This window comes from Lissotriton vulgaris, chromosome 10, assembly GCF_964263255.1.
Source record: "Lissotriton vulgaris chromosome 10, aLisVul1.2, whole genome shotgun sequence".
Taxonomy (NCBI): Eukaryota; Metazoa; Chordata; class Amphibia; order Caudata; family Salamandridae; genus Lissotriton; species Lissotriton vulgaris.
In genome coordinates, this window is record NC_141698.1 from 167,733,008 (window position 1) to 167,750,305 (window position 17,298).

Consider the following 17,298-nt stretch of genomic DNA (forward strand, 5'->3'; position numbering starts at 1 on the left):
CTCCCAAATATCAAAATGTCATCTTGAAAGAACAAAACTTGACTCACACCTTTGAACAACTCTGTCACCATCCTTTGGAATACACTGGCCGCCGATATAAGACCAAAAGGCAACCTCGTAAATTGAAACGTTCCCTCATTGGTAATAAATGCAGTCAGGTGTTTAGAATCTTTATGTAAACATATTTGATGATAGGCATGTTTTAAATCTAGTTTACTGAAATACTTAGCACCATGTAACGTAGATACTAGTTCACCAATATTTGGTAGGGGAAACACATCCGCCACTACATTTTTGTTTAATGACCTAAGGTCCACACAGAATCCTATTTTTTTTTCCGCTTTTTGTGTGATAACCACCGGAGAAATCCACGTGGCCGCTTCAACCGGTTCTATTATGCCCCCTTGTAACATTTCTTCAATTACACCTTTTACTTCTTCTCTGACAGCAAAGGGTACTCTCCTTGCCTTGTGCTGGACAGGTATGGCACCTTTATTGAGAAGAATCTTGTGCTCGTAACCTATAACCCTCCTAAATCATCTCTGAAGACAACAGAAAAATCTTTCAAAATATCATCCATGTTGTAACTGTCAACAACCATCACTTGTTCTTTAGCTCTGGGATCAACCCTGATATGTAAGTCGTACTGATGCATCTATCCCAGTATAGGTGGACCATCCACAGACACATATACCTTGCCAATAGTTGATCTATTCTTGAAAGTTATTTCACTTTCAAAATGTCCCAGAAGGTTTATTTTTTCACCTTGATACCCAGTGGGAAGTATATCACTGTCTAGTAAATCTTTTTTACCCCAAGTTTCCTTAAGCATGGAGTATGGTATGATTGTCCACTTTGACCCACAATCTACCATAAGACTAACATTCTTCCCATCAATTATAAAGTCAGCCCTAGGTCTCCTCTCTCTTGCTTCTTGACACACATCAACAGACAAGTCTTCTAGGACCAAAAGTTTGATTGACTCTCTTCTTATCTCAACATCATTTCCGTTGATCCATGCTACTCTGGATTCAGTCACACTCTTACACATCTTTGCAAAATGACCTATCTTGCCACATTTCAAGCATTCCTTATTGTTAGCAAAGCAAAACTTTGCATCAGAACTATGAGAGTAACTACCACATTTCGAACAAACTTTGTTCGTGAGTCTATTCATGAATTGTTTCTTTTGTAAAACATAACTCTTCTTTTTTACTGATGCTACAGTATTTTCATCGCTATTGTCACTATCAAATGTATTTTTGCACGAAACCTCCCCTATATTAGTATCAGATGAGCACTTTTGAAGTTCTTTTATGCATTTTTCTGACTCTTCGACAACTTTTGCCAGATCTATGGCAGTCTTCGAATTAGGATTTTTTGCTGCCCATATTCTCTCTTGGATTTTCCTATTATTGCATTGGACAATTAACTGATCTCTGATCAGTTCATCAGTCATTTGTCCAAAGCTACACTTAACAGAGAGTTCTCTTAATATGGCTACAAAATCATCTATAGTTTTGCCTTCATGTTGCTTATTAATGCAAAATGTATATCTATTCGTTACAAGGTTCTCTTCCTTTGCAAATCTTATTTCCAACCTTGAGATGGCCTCTTTAAATTCATCCAACGGAGATTGACTACTAGCTGGAAGAACCTGAGGAAGATATTAAAAAATTCTTTGGCCCTCTTTCCCTAAGGTGGTCATTAATATGGCTTTCTTTCTCTTAGGAGAAAAATCTTCCCCATCCAAAGCTTCTAAGTAATTGTAAAACATTAGAATCCAGTCTTCCCATGGTAACAGTGGATTACCAGGTTCATTTAAAAACTGAGGAGGTAAAGTAACATTCACTTGTTGAGCCATATTATAAAGTAAATAATAAAGTATAGTATTAACTTATTATTTAAACTAACCACTTATTACAATGAATCATCAAATCAAATTAGTGACAAAAGTTGTACACACAGTGGTGTGTTCGTTAAATAGATTACACACAGCAGTGTGCTGGTCCTTAAAGATGGAAATATATTCTATAATTGTAAATATAGTCAGTAAGGAACAAACAGTCACTTTTCAAATAGACGTTTTCTTCAATGAAAATGGAAATGATGTTAAAAGGTAAAAATAGTGAAAATAATGTGTCCTTATTGTTGAGTCACTTTAAGATGAAGAGTGTAGATCGTTTATAGATGCGATGTTGCAGTAGTAGCGATTTTCGCCGATCAGCCGATTTACCAATTTTTGTGAAATACTTTCCTTCAATGACCCTTATTAAGATAGCCGCCGACGTTTTCTGTCATCACGCTAACATCTAACGTCACTGCGCAAACATAGCATTGCAGCGCTGGCGTCTCCCGTCACTCCGTAGAAAAACGCCAGAGACAATGCAGCAATGGAGAAGCTTGCCGGTACCTGCGTTCGAACTCTTGATGGACGTCTTGCTTCGAGGATCGCGAACTTGAGCACGGGCAATGAAGATGTTGATATACACGCGCTGACACACGCGCCGATGCAAGTAAGCTCGAGCAGATTCAAATCGAGTTACTTGAAACTGAAAGTCTTGAAAATTGTTCAAAACAGGTTATTTTGGCTTACCGGAGCATTAAGAGTTCAATGAAAAGTACTTTCCACGCGTGAATTCTTTCTTGGGTGGATGTAGTTCATCTTCTGTAAATAATTCAAATAGTAGAATATCCACTGCAATAATGATCTTTTATAAATCTTCTGGTCAACTTCAGTAACTCTCGCCAAATGTTGTAAGATGAAAGGATCCAATACAAGTTGTAGGTTATAAGTCTTCAAGTATTTATTGCAGCACAGAGAATAGAACAAGCACACCACCAGCTGACCAGAGACCAACTGACTAAGCTGGAACATTAACTACATGAGGTCATAGCAAGTAGATTACAGTGGTATTCTGAGAATGGGCAAGAGAAGGGAAACAGTGAAAGGACTACAGAGGAAGTAAAATAATAACAAGCTATTTACAACAGCTGACTGGCCCTTAATTCCAGCTGAAAACTAGTTGCAGTACTGTGAACAAAGGAAGCCTTGCCTATAGGTGCTACAACGTGTATTTGTCGTTGATGGTGGATTGGTTTGGCCAATGGTCTTTGTACATCACAACCTACATTCCTTAGTTTCCATTTGTGGCACATCAATGTCCATCATAATACAGACATTATGTGATACAGGTTTATTACATGCATCCTAAGACGTGATTCTTGTCAGATCAACTCACTACAGTAACACAAATATTATTTGGCCTGAACAGTGACATAAATAAATAAATATATTTATATTTATTTATATATAGTTCTCTTGTATATCACAGCTTCCATGTCTATTTTTGGGTTTAGCTCTTCAGCAGAGTTGATCAGTGTTAGACATGGCCCTTTTTGCCTTTTGCCTCCTGTTTTTCTGACCCTATTTCTGTTGTCTATAGGACTCTCGTCACTTTACTACTGCTGATCAGTGCTAATGTGCATATGATCTTTGTATAAATTGTGAATATGATTGTTATCCATGATTGGCATATTTGATTTACTGGTAAGTCCCCAGTAAAGTGCAGAGTGTGTGCCAGGGCCTGTAAATCAAATGCTACCAATGGGCTTGAAGCACGGGTAGTGCCACCAACATGAATAGCCCTGTAAATGTGTCTCAGACCTACCCCTGCAGTGTCTTCGAGCACACTTTTAAACTGCCCTGCTAACCTGGTAAGTGCACCAACTTGCGAGGACCAAACCTTCCCTTTTCTTACATGTAAGGCACCCATATGGTAGGCCAAAGGTACTCTATTGGGCAGGGAGCAGTGTATGCAAAAGGTAGGACATGTACTGGAGTGTGTCACATTCCCGGATGGTGAACTACTGTGTATTATGTTTTTACTGTTGAAAGGCTGTCTGTCCCGCAGGCTATCATTAGAGCTGCACTATAATATTTTACATGTGTAACTTTCAATTGAGACAAGAGAGAGAAATGGAGTTTAGGCTCTCTAAACTCAGAATTTAATAGCACACCTTTTAGTAAAGGTGTTTTTAAATTGTCTGTTTGAAAATGCCACTTTTGGAAAGTGGGCCTTTTCTTGCTTTACCATTCTGTTAGTGTATTCAGTGTCTGGTTTTGGAGTGACAGGAGCTGGAGGTGTGCATTCACTCTAGACAGTCACAAGGGGTGTGTCCTGGCTTGCCTGGATAGCTCATCCCTGGGCTGAATAGACCTGGTCTGCATTTAGAGTGGTGGGAGGAGTTCACTAACACCTGCATAGGCTCTGTATTTTTGCACAATGTTGTCCCCACCCCCTATTGTCATGCTGGACCAGGGTGGACAGTACTGGTTTTGACTGAGCTTATAGACTCTGCCGCAAAGAGAATAATACAAAAACCACAGTTGATGGACAGAATGCAGAACAATGTCATACATTCACCCCAGTACAAAAAATCTGGGCCTAAATCCATTGTTTCTTTGCACTCCACACCACCCCAGTTCAGACATGGCCGTATGCAAATCAGCCTTGACCCTGTGCCTCATGTGAACAATCCAGCCCGAACTGCCAAGCCATGTCTTTCCTGGACCGGAATCAAGCATCCTAGAACCGGTTTCTGGCTATCAGCCGTCTTCAGCCAGGATAGCTTGACTCCAGTGGTGTGGAGAGCATGGGACTCACGTCTGAGCATACCCATCCCACTCGGGGTGACAAATGCAAAAACAACAATTGATGGACAGAATGCAGAACAATGTCATACATTCACCCCAGTTCAGAGATCTGGGCCTAAATCCATTGTTTTGTCAGTCCAGTTCAGACATGGCCATATGCAAATCAGCCAGAAACCAGCTCACCTTGCCACTGGATTCAAGCAAGCCGGGCTGAAGACGGCTGGAATGCCAGAAACCGGTCCTCGGAAGCTTGTTTCCGGTCCAGGGAAGACATGGCTTGGCAGTTCGGGCTGGACTGATCCCATGAGGCACAGGGTCAGACTGATTTGCATATAGCCATGTCTGAACTGGGGTGGCAGAGTGGGCTAAAGAACGGTGATGGATTAAACCCAGATCTTTTGACTGGGTGTGAATGTTTGATTGATTCAGATGCTCCGTCCATCACCACCCCCTTTTGTACCGCTTTTGGACGCCATAAGTGTGACAGGATATGCTCAGACGTGAGTCCCTTGCTCACTTTGCCACTGGATTCAAGCAAGCCGTCCTGAAGACGGCTGGAATGCCAGAAACCGGTCCTCGGAAGCTTGTTTCCGGTCCATGGAGGGCTGGACTGTTCCCATGAGGCACATGGTCAGACTGATTTGCATATAGACATGTCTGAACTGGGGTGGCAGAGTGGGCTAAAGAACGGTGATGGATTAAACCCAGATCTTTTGACGGGGTGTGAGTGTTTGATTGATTCAGATGCTCCATCCATCACCACCCCCTTTTGTACCGCAAAGAGAATAATGACAAAATGTGGTGCAAGTATGTGCCCTAAAACCCCAAGGCTTTGGATTACTTCAAGAATCAAGAGGACCCTGACAAGAATATGAGCAGAAGAGCTGTGTGAGGTGCGCTGACTTTTCTGAGTGAGGCATGGGTTGGCCTGTAGTTGATGCTTCTGTCTGTGGCGGAGGAAAAGGACTGACTCTTTTTGTCCTGCTGTTTTATCCTGCTTGTGGAGAATCTCAAAGGGCTTGTGTGTGATGGCCTCCTGTTTTGGAAGACTCAGAGATATCAAAGTCATCCTTCCTTGTGCGATCAATTTATTGGAGGTTCTTGGTGATCATTGGAACTCCTCTGTGCTTTTTACCTTACTGGAAGGTCCTGGTGCTTATGGGAACTTCCTTGTGTTCACGTTCTCCTTGGGAAGTTCCTAGTGCTGTTCGCTTATGCTGTGCTTGACTAGGATCTCTCTGTGCTTTCTGAGGGCTGCTTGTGTTATTTTGCCACTAGGGAGGTTCTCTTGAATGCCCTTGATTGCACCGCTGTTGGCCTGAGTTTAGGGCAGCACCCCCACCTGCTGTGGCACGAGCCCGGGATATCCCTGCTTGATGGTTCATCAGGAAACTTTCAACACAGCAGTTGAACCTAAAAGGGGAAGTTTTGTGAAAACTTTGTGGAGATTCGTCAAGCGGTGCAAAGTTACTGGGAAAAAAATGCTTTTCCTGTGGAAACTTTGGTCCTAACTATTACTACCTACTGGCAACAGGTAATACATATATTTTAGTTCTCTTGTATATCACAATTTCCATGTGTTGAAGTGTGTGCACAATTCCTGTACTTTGCACAAATGTGCTCAGTTTTGTCAAAATTATGCATATTTATGCAAAAAGCAAACCTGTCATTTAGGGCTATATTTTAGAGTAGATTGTCAAATTTTGATGCAAGGGTGCATTTCATGCTTAAAAATAGTGTGAAAATACAGGCACCACAAACAATAGCATCTCACGTTCTGGTTGTTTACATTGTTACAGCGCTCTAGCACTATAATTCTGCTGTGTACGATAGCATGAGTATTGGGCATTGTGCAATATCAGGAATATTGCGTAAAAAGCGTAATGCAAAATTTCCAAAATTATGCAAATTATATCATTGTCATTTTAATGTCTCTCAGGCGTATTGTAATATTATTTTGTTAGATTCTGGTTTTGTTTCTGCAGAAAAGACTGTCATGGTATGTATAATCACAAGTGTACCTAACACATGCTTGCTACAATTGTTGCAACTACGGTCGATAAAGTTATGAAAAATTCATTCAAAAATTCATAGTCAATGCTTCATAAAACAATAGTGTAACCCCCACCCCGCCCCTCCATCACACTTCTATAGGGTCTATGTAGGGGTAACACAACTGCACTCAAAATTACAGAGACCATAAGGTACAATAATTTCAGGGGTGGTATTAGCGTTCGATTCCAAGTTTACCCCCGAGGAGATAGGAATAACTTGGGAAGCGGTGTTTACACATTAATTTCAGCATGTTTCACGCGTTTCCCTCATACTGGTCACTTTGCCCCAGATCCATTTACCAGGTTTTCTCTGATGTAATATGAAAAAAAAAATGTGAGTATGGTACTGCACACCTGATTCAGCCAGTACCCCTTCTTACCACTCAATTCTTGATTACAAGCTACCAGCAATGCACATTTGGCAGAGTTGCCACAACAAATCACAGAAGTCAAACATTCGGATTGCCCTCACTTCATAATATGTTCCACAGCTCCCACTCTGTACTGTAGTCATTAAAGACATTAAACCAGTGCCATTGCGGTCCTCAAAGGCCATGCAGCTGTAGTCTCTTAGGTGGATGCTGTGGGTGTCCAGGCCCAAAAATTTCAGCTGGCACGTGCTGAAGGAGATTTTCATGTAAGTTGATTCACACTGGAGTTGAGGCTGCAAACTGCTGACATCTGAAAACATGGAAAAATGTATGTATGTATGAGTAATATTTTATAACCTTTCAGTTTAGATCAATGTACACTTCTCTAGAAATCTTATGAATGATATAATCAGTGAAATTCACATTTACATATGTACTAAGGACACTGGCGTGTCCATCACCTCCATCACATTCCTCTTCAATGAAATGACTGAATATTACTGTTCATGCGACTCACTCTCCCCTCACAGAAACAGATGAGCTCAGTCTGGTAACGTTTACCTTGTCTTTCAGAAAAGTGTCAAACGTCTGCTATTACCTGTCTAAGTGAAAACAGCAGCCTACACAATAGATATACAGGATAAAGACCCCCCCCCATACATTATAAGGAGTTCCATGATAATGTAGAACAACAAGGCTGAAGGTTGAGTCCCTTTACGAAATAATTTAACTCCGAGGTGCCTTTCAATATGTTTATCATGAACTGCAGGGAGAACTTTATTCCTTATAATAAATGGTCACACCATCACCTTTTAGAACAAATCACTTAAATCCTTACTGCATAGCTGTTTCATATAAAAGAGAAAGCATGTTTGCAGACATTAAAATGAAAATAGAATTCTTCTGCAAAATAAAACACATCAAAAAGCTGTTGAATATTTGTTTTCAAAAATATATTGGAATCAGTTCAATACAAATCATCGCAGAATAAGTATAACTTTTCTATAATTATTTAAGGCATGCAAAAATAAACATGTCATAAATATCTCCTTTCTTCGTATCAATGTAGCTAGAAAAACAGAGAAGAAGAAATAAATGCCACATTTTGGTTTCCTTCTTTAACCCCTTCACTGAGGCGGCTATTCCGCCGCAGTGCTAAGGGGGTGGGGGGGCCGCGCGGCGCGCCCATGCTGGTGACAGAACCACTCCGTCACCAGCTGCGTTTGCGCAGTGCTCATGACGGAGCGGTTCCGTCACAGCCCCGCCCGCTCAATGGAACGCTCAGTGCAGGCGCGGAATCTGCGCCGCGCAGGCGCGGAATCCGCGCCGCGCAGGCGCGGAATCCGCGCCGCGCAGGCGTGCCGAGCGGGCCATGACGGAACTGCTCCGTCATCAGCAAAGCGCGACCGCGGCTGATGACGGAGTGGTTCCGTCACCAGAAGGAGAGGGGTTGAATAGCGGCTTTAATTGTGCTCCATGAACTAACTTTCTTCTCAGGCTGCTGGTTCTAGGAGCAGACTTGAGATTTCAGAACTCAACTGTAATAAGTTATTACAGTTGAGCGGCAACATAATTTCTCTATATCTGGCAACTAGGTGCATCACACTCGACAATTATAAAGAAATTAGAGGCAGGTTTTTTTATGTAGGGTTTGCAGAATCCCAGGTATTACAGTTATCTATTGCCCTCCATTCACCTCTATGTGAAAAAATAAATCAAATAATTAAAGTGAGAATCACATTTTAAATCTGCCACATCACTTATAATGCCACCCACAAACAAGAACCCATTTTGCTCACACCTATAGTGGAAAATGAGAGGTCTCATGAGTAGGAACTCGTTCTAACTGGGAATCAGGGGAATTTAAACCCAAGAGCTAAATCATAAATATATATATATATATATATATATATATATATATATATATATATATATATATATATATAGAGAGAGAGAGAGAGAGAGATATAGATATAGATAGATATATATATAGATATATAGATAGATATAGATATGTATCTTTCTCTCTCTCTCTCTCTTCAAAATGTGTCTTTTTTACCCCTGTTTGAGTTAGCTTGGACTTTCTGATTTTTTTAAGAATCTTACCTTTATGGCTTCTTTTACTCTTTATGTGATATACTGTTGTTCCTCTATTGTATTCTGCTTTCATATTCTAAGTTAAATGCAGTAATACCGATTTGGTAAATCCGAGCTATAAGAAGCTATGAAATGAATAAACTTTGTATTGTGTATCATTAGTAATTTTGATTTGGATACAACCAAACTTTGCAGGTTATCCAGTTCAGTACTAAGGACTGCTCAGTGCCATCCTCTACACAAGTCCTCCTGTGCTGAGAACAGCTCCCCGACGTCCTCGCAACGGAGGCAGGAAATCCCACTGGAGTGAGCACCAGACAGTGGGATTTCCTTTTACTGGATTCAACCTCTAGAGCTCGGGAAGAGCTTAGCCATCCCCTGAGGTTGTTATTTTTTTATTTTAAATGACAATCAGCATTCATGGCACGCTGTTGTAATTTTAGAGAAAAGTAAAGTGAAATGAGCCAATTGGCTCATTTCACTTTCACATCAGTGCTCAGGGAATATCTCAGCCCCCGAGAATCTATTCAGAAGGGAGAGGTATCCCTTGAAAGAGGAGAATCTCCCCTTTGCAATGGTCTCTAGTGAATCACTGCTTGAGGATCACCACAGCAGGGTGATCCCCAGCAAGAATCCACCCGCTAGAACACCAGCAACTTTTTTTTTGAGGGGCCCAGCTGCCCCCTTGCAATGGGCTAGGGCTCCTGCATGCCCAAAACTTATTTTTGCCCCTCCCTTGTCCCTGGGTTTGCCAGATTGTGGCAAAAGAAACTTGTCAGACGCTCCAATGGGGGTTAGAGAAAAAGTAAACTGCCTGAAGATTGCAGTTATGGAGCTCCATTTGACTTCAGGGCCTGGGGGACCGGGTGCAGGGAGTCAACATGGTAAAAGTGGCCTGCATCAGCCTCCGTCACCTGATGCCTGCATCTACTCCCTCAGAGCAGCTGTCACTTGGTTGGAGGGGGAACATCTCACACCCGATACCTGCATCTACTCCCTCGGAGCAGCTGCCACTTGGTTGGAGGGGGAACATCTCACACCCGATACCTGCATCCCCTCCCTCTGAGCAGCTGCCACTTGGTTGGAGGGGGAGCCTCCCTCGTCTACCCCCCCCAGGAGATTGCTGCGGCCCTTCAACTTCTGCCCTTGCTTTGTGGGTAGGACCTGCTCAGGGCTGATCCCGCCAGGTGTTTTAAGTGATGATGGCATTGGCGGGGCCTGCCGGCTTTGCAGCCCTGACTCACCTTGGTTCTCCACAGACGTAGACTACGTTGGCCGCATCGTGTTACCCAACGTAGAAGAAGCCAGCTGAGGCCCATTGCAGGACACACTTTTGGAGATCCACCTCTTTGGTCTGATTAGTGTGGATGAGCCCTAATCTTACTTTGTTGCCGCTCCACTTCAGGCTCTTGTGTGGGGAGGGGGTGTTCTATTTCTGAGCTATAGATTTCCCCCACACTCACCACTGTGATGCTGTGGGAGGGAAATAATCTGACAGTGCCCATCTTGTGCTCTAATGATACTGGTGTGGTGCCTCCTCAGCCAGAACAGTTTTGCTGCTCATGCTTCCCACACACATCGTGGATCTGGGGAGCAAATGGGCCTACTCCCTCTCATAAACCCACCAACACCTGAAAACTCTCAATGGATGTATGACGTTACAACGCATACTTTTATCACGCATACCATTACAACGCGGTATTTACAACGAATACCGTTACAACGCATAGCGCTTAGAGGTGCTGGATATTGGTAAGTATAATTTTATATTCCAACTCCAGTCCCCGTGGACACTAGGGAAGGTGTTGGATATAAAATTATACTTATTCCCTATCCTAGAGCGCCCCCCAGCGCAATGCGTTGTAATGGTATGCGTGGTAATGCCTGCGTTGTAGTGGAAGTGCGTTGTAAAAATTACGTTGTAACAGTTGTGTACCCTCTCAATATTTGTAAAAGAGCACATCATTGGCAGGGATTGTCCGCCATCCTCTCATGCGCAAACGAAAATGGACAGATTTACCAATCCTCAGATGATGCATCCAAAACTACCCGCAGGCCTCCAGCGACTCTGACGCCTCTTGACGCAACAGGCACAGAGCTCATCTTCCAGGCTATACAAGGAGGAGTCAGTTTTGAACACGAAAATTATTATTGTATTTGGTGAAGGCACACTAGATAGATGAAGATGAATACAGAGATGTTATAACCTTGTGTGCATAGAGGACTGCCTCACAGTGTATTGCCTAGATTAAATGTGTGAACACTGACTACCAGAAGAAATTTGAGTAACAGTACCTCAGATTTACGGTAACACAGGTTTGGTTACTTGAGTTTTTGTTGTATGAGTGTTTGTGTTGCAATTGTCTATGTATATGTATTTGTATGTATTTTATGTCAAAAACATAACCAAAAATAATGATTGACATTTTTCAAAGGTTGTCTCCGTGGTATGTGTATTGGGTGAATGAGTTCTTCATATACTGTAATAGGACTTTGGACTATTGATAGGGAAATTTGAGTCCCCTATGAATAAGTAACAAGGGATATTAGTTCTTCCATGCCACTTTTTCTGTATTGTATGTAGTTTCCTACCCAGGCATAGGAGGGTCATTTGGGTAAACCCCAGTGTTTTAGTAAGCACAGATATATAAGCTACTTGGGCAACCCTCAAGACCAAGGTCAATGAGGTGGGGATAGATGTTAGTCTCCTGTGCCAGGATTGGGCAATGTAGTGGATAGAGTCTCTGATGCTGAAGTTCGTAGTTCAACAATACTTTCAATTAGCTCAAATTCACCATCCAACTCCTGTCTACATTCGCCAAATCGTTGGAGGAACGTGCACAAGATGCCAAAAACAGAAAAAGTAGTAGCAATTTTAGCTTTATTGATTTTAAGTGATCGCATTGAAGGCTCTTCGCCTGAAAAGTTCTAAAAGGACTGAATGACATCGTGGCTCCCAGCCGGTCAACTGCTTGCCTTGACAAGGGCCCCCCCAGGACCACCATGGTCAAGGTCCTCAACTATAAAGACACAGACACAATCCTTGAGGGAGGAGCAAGAACGAAAAGGCCCATACTATTTTAATCCACTTGCATCCTCATCTCTCCAGGCTGCACTTGCCTTGTCCAAAAGTATCAGAAAGCTTTTGACTCTGTTAAACAACATCTCCTGCAATTAACCTTTTCTACATGCTTATGTTCCCATCCAAGCTAATGACCCGCCACAAATCTGTTGGGTTTTTTTCCGACTCCCTGGAGACGCCATGTGGTTGAGCTGCAGAACGTAAAGATATCATATGCCATGCACCACCTGTCTTTCTGAGGATCTGAGGTCCCTTGGTTCAGCAGAACCGACACTGGTGCAACCAGCAATAGTGAACGCAGGCAACGGTGCTCTAGATGGCGAAGAAGAGCCTCTGCTGGCACGCTGGGTTCCTCCGATGGAGAAAGGGATCAAGGTGGCAATACTGGAAGAAGTACTGGCCAACCACAGTGGACTCCCACTGCCTCCTTGACCTCCAGCTCAGGGGGGAGCCCAGGTCTAGGATGCAGGATGAGGCCCCTTTCTGCCAAACCTCCTCCTTAACATCCAATAACAATAGCACAGCTACAAGAACATTCGCCCTACTAATGTTTTTTGACTTACATATTGACTAGCCAGCAGCACTTTATCCTTTACCTTATACCAGAGGTCTTTTTGATGCCAAGACCCCCTTGTCAAACTTTTTTTGACGTAAGGACCTCCTCCTGACAAAAACCTGGTACTCCTCATCAACAATCATAAATGTCCCCAATTCCCACAGCAAATCCTTTTTAAAATGGGGCAATAATATTAAACAGTGTTTAGAAAACCAAAGGTCAGTCAGCATGGGGGCGTGGTTAAAGGTGTTGTTAAAAACAAAGGACCTTATTTATGGCGAATTTGCGTAGAGCTGCACAGCAAGAAGTCCTCTCGCTGCACTGCCCTATGCATGTGTGAAAGGACAGGAATGCACCACATTTATGAAATATGGGCATTCCGGTCCTTCCCCTTGTGTTGGCGCACAAATTGCTGCCTAGCACCAACATCGGCAGGACAGTTTTTGTGCAGGACGGGGCAACCCAAAAACAGACCAAGAGGTGGTTTCCTTTTTCTATGTGGAAAGAGGGAAGAATGTGGAGAAATGAAAACATTTCTCCTTGTTACGCCTCTACTGAAGATGCATAAGGTTTATGCGCTGCCCCATGTTTACATGATTTTGTAAATCTGGGGCAGCAACAAAATCTATGGGTGTTGCCTGGGAACACCCGTGCAACGCCCATTGAACGCCTCTGTGACGCAGAGTAAGGCAACACAGCGACCTGCGCTGCTTTGTCTTACTCCATATCTATGAGGCCATGCAAAGCCATGCAGAGTGACTTTGAGTCGCCTCATAGGTATGGTTGAGAGAATTGTGCAGCTGAAGCGTCAAAATAAGGGATGCTCTGTCAGCACAAGTCTCTCATAAATAAACACCAAAATATTCTGTAAGTTTTTCAGGTGTTTCACCATCAGGTAGCTACATATAAAATAATGGGCAGCTTAAATGAAAAATACATTTTAAAAAGTTGTTACTCAGTAGAAAATGCACTGTAGTACACTATGAAACATTTACTAGTTAATGCACTGCAGAGGTCTGTGTGTAACCAGAGAGCCATAGAATTAAATCTTGGTTGGTGCAGTGTAGAATAGTGACATTTCTAGTGCTATGAGGTCACAGCCTTTGACAGAAAGCACTGTGAACATCTAAGTCATTATTTTATACTTGCATTACACACACTATAAGTTAGACTGCTACAAAATGTGCAATATGTTTATGATAAAATGATGCTTCCAAAATGTAGATTTTAGTTATAGCAGAGCGTATGGGATTTTCATTACTATCCCTTCAATACCTCCTTATGGGTACTCTGCGGTGTGTAAATATAATTATGATTTAAAACACGCACTTAACAGCGCAGTTGTTGACTCTTTGCATAACCACTCAAAAAAGCCAGCATTTTTATCATCACACAGCTTGAAGTGATTCGAACAAAAAAAGACCAAACTGGCGACCAAGCACCCTTTAAACTTGCAGGTTAACTCATAGTGCATATTTGCATTTCATTCAGGCAAGCAGGCACCCAGTCACAAAGGCTTTTCATAGCACAGGAGACTCAATTAATGAAACTTCAGCTGAAGCATTTTAACGATCTGAGTTAACCATCCTGGGACGGTTGTCTTTTTCCGAAAACAAGAGCAGACCTTTTGGATTCCAGGCACGAGTGAGGCTGGAGAATGCACGCCTCTACTTTCCAGGACTCCACGGCCCCCCTAGGGGTCATGCCCCACAGATTGAAGAACTCTGCCTTACACAATATGTGTTGGGAGGGTGCTGCTTTACTGCACCACCTGTCATTTAGTTCTATAATGGTGCTCGGAAGACAGATGGTTCCAGTTTTGAATTGTACAGTGGGGGTTGCAAGAGAGCTAATTGGGGGGTTGGTTGTTTTCTTGTATCGCTTTTCTCCTTTTTGTTCTACTCACACAGTATGCATACCCTCTTTGACTTAAACGCTACACACACACACCTTCTCCATTCTCTTCCATTCTTGGCCAAGGAACTTGCTCAGCCAGACAGTTCCACAGCTACTCTCCTTCTGTGGCCACCCCAGATCAATGGTAATATTTAGTATCATGAAGTGGAATGTCAACCGCCTTAACAATCACAATAAAAGAAGCGCAGAGCTTCGCTTCGCCAAACGCCATTCTTCTGCCATGCTACACTTTTAGAAGAGCAAAAGACACATGAATGATGGACGAAACGAAGAATAAATCAAAACATTCACCCCAAACTGGGGTGGCGTGGTGAGCAAAAGAACGATGGATGAAACCCAGATGTTTGTGACTGGGGGTGAATGTTTGCATTTTCGGCATTCTGTCCATCATTTGTTCCTTACACTTTTAGTAGAAGCGCCTCCTGGGAACCCAGATTCCCGCTCTGGCCTGGTTCATGTTGGAAGAGTTTTTCATGCCGGCTGTGAAAAATTATGTTGTAGGTTGACTGGGGTGAGAATTCTGGTGAAGCAATAGCCATAATCTCTTGCAGGGTGAACCACAAAACAAATCACAGAACAAAACACTGAATCAAACTGTGCTTAACTCTCGGTAGCTTGGCACTAAAAGCAGTTAGGTTTAACTTACAGACAATATGTAAAGTATTTATGCAGCACACAAACTGTAATAAAGTGAAAACACAACTAAAGAAAAATCCCAAAATGATTTGGAAAAATAGAGTACATTTTTAAAATTATTTGACACCAAAATGACAAAACTCCAATCAGTAGAAATTGAGTTATGAATTTTACAAGTTTTTAGTAAAAACTAGCACCTAAAAGATCAAAAGCTCCAACATCTAGTCAAACAGGGTCAGGGTCAAAGTCGGAAAATATTACCGACTGCAACGGAGTGCGCTTTAGATGCAAGAAGTCAATTGGGTCTGGTCACTGCTTACTTTTGGACCGTGAAAATATTCTGAGAAAAAGTGTCTGAGAAGGTAAAGTTCAGAGGGGCAAGGCTGCAGGAAGTACTTGGGGAGGAAGCTTCACCATCGGATGGTCTTGGGTCAAAGTCGCAGGGAAGATTTTAACATTCAAACTTAGTTACTGAAATGGAAGTCAAGAATCACCAGTGGGACGAGTCAGTGGGCGGTTCCACGAGGTTGATAATACCCCTTTGGTGAAGGATCTGACCTGGTTGATTTAAGAAACTGCTTAAAACCTGGTTATTCCGCAACTAGGGGTGCTTGGAAAGGTAGATGGAGACTATTAGTGCCTGGACACTCTTGCTGAGGAGCCTTGCGGTCTATAAATGTGCTCAGTCTAACCCTGGGCAAAGCTCTACGCTACGCTCGCATAGTTTGCGAAGTTTGCGCAAATTCGCACTACGCGAACTGCACTTAGCACAGTGCAAACACGCGTTGCGCAGCAGTAATTTTTTGCTTGCTCACGGTCCTCAACGTCATGTTGGCGACCGTGAACATGTAAAATGACATCCTGGCAAGACTTTTTCCTCGTTCGCGATCGGCAACATCAAGTTGCCGATCGCAAGCGTGGAAAATAAACCTCCCGGCAAGATTCTCAACGCGGGAGGTCAGGTTTCTCATATGCTCGCGACCGCTCGCGATGAGAAACTACCAGTCCGCGTTGAGAAAGCTGCCGCTCGAGTAAAAATCTACTTGAGCGGCAGAAAATAAGTATGGGCGAACTTTCCGAATCAGCAGTTCGCCAATTCGCGCGAAATCGCAAAAAAATCTGCAAATTTGCGGATTTCCCCCGCAAAATCGTGGATTTTTTTGGCGATTTTGCAGTACCGCTGGTGTGTGTGTGGGGGGGCAACGGGGGGGCGGGGCTTCTAGGAGAGTTCACATGCCTCTTGTGTGTATAAAAGGACATGCACGGATCAGAGCAGCAGATCCGGGGAGAAAGAAGCTCGTGGTCACAGGAATGCACGGGGATAAAGCTCGTGAAAGTCAGGGATGCAAAGGGCTCCATCAAGCATCATAGCTAATTTTCGACGGTAGAAATGGGGAGAACACACACCTGCCCAGCCTGGCCAAAACACACATTTTTTTGGGGCTGATTAACTTTACCATTGCGCCGAAGGGTGCCAGGGTCCCTCGAGTGAGCTGTCCATCATAGTGGCTAAAGGGTGGCAAGACGGTGCACACCACTAGTGTGTGTGGGGGGGGGGACAGGCGGGCTTCTATGCGAGTTCACATGCCTCTGGTGTGTATAAAAGGACTGACACCGATCAGAGCAGCAGATCCGGGGAGAAAGAAGCTCGTGGTCACAGGAAATGCACGGGGATAGAGCTTGTGAAAGTCAAGGATGCTAAGGCCTCCATCACGCATCATAGCTAATTTTCGACAGTAGATATGGGGAGAACACACACCTGCCCAGCCTCGACAAAGCGCACTTTTTTTTGGGCTGATTAACTTTGCCATTGCGCTGAAGGGCGCCGGCGTCCCTCGAGTGAGCTGTCCATCATCATAGTGGCTAAAGGGCGGGAAGACGGTGCACACAACTAGAGTGTGTGTGGGGGGGGCAAACGGGCGGGCTTC

At 43.3% G+C, this 17,298-nt stretch overlaps 1 protein-coding gene across 1 annotated transcript in view; it reads right to left on the reverse strand.

Annotated features, from left to right (window-relative positions):
- The window catches only part of LOC147684909 (uromodulin-like), a 449,835-nt gene that overhangs the window by 58,467 nt on the left and 374,070 nt on the right, over positions 1 to 17,298 (reverse strand). The window contains exon 11 of the mRNA XM_086939737.1: positions 7,184 to 7,392. Within this exon, the coding sequence (XP_086795863.1) occupies positions 7,184 to 7,392 (209 nt within the window). The remainder of the gene's footprint in view (positions 1 to 7,183; positions 7,393 to 17,298) is intronic.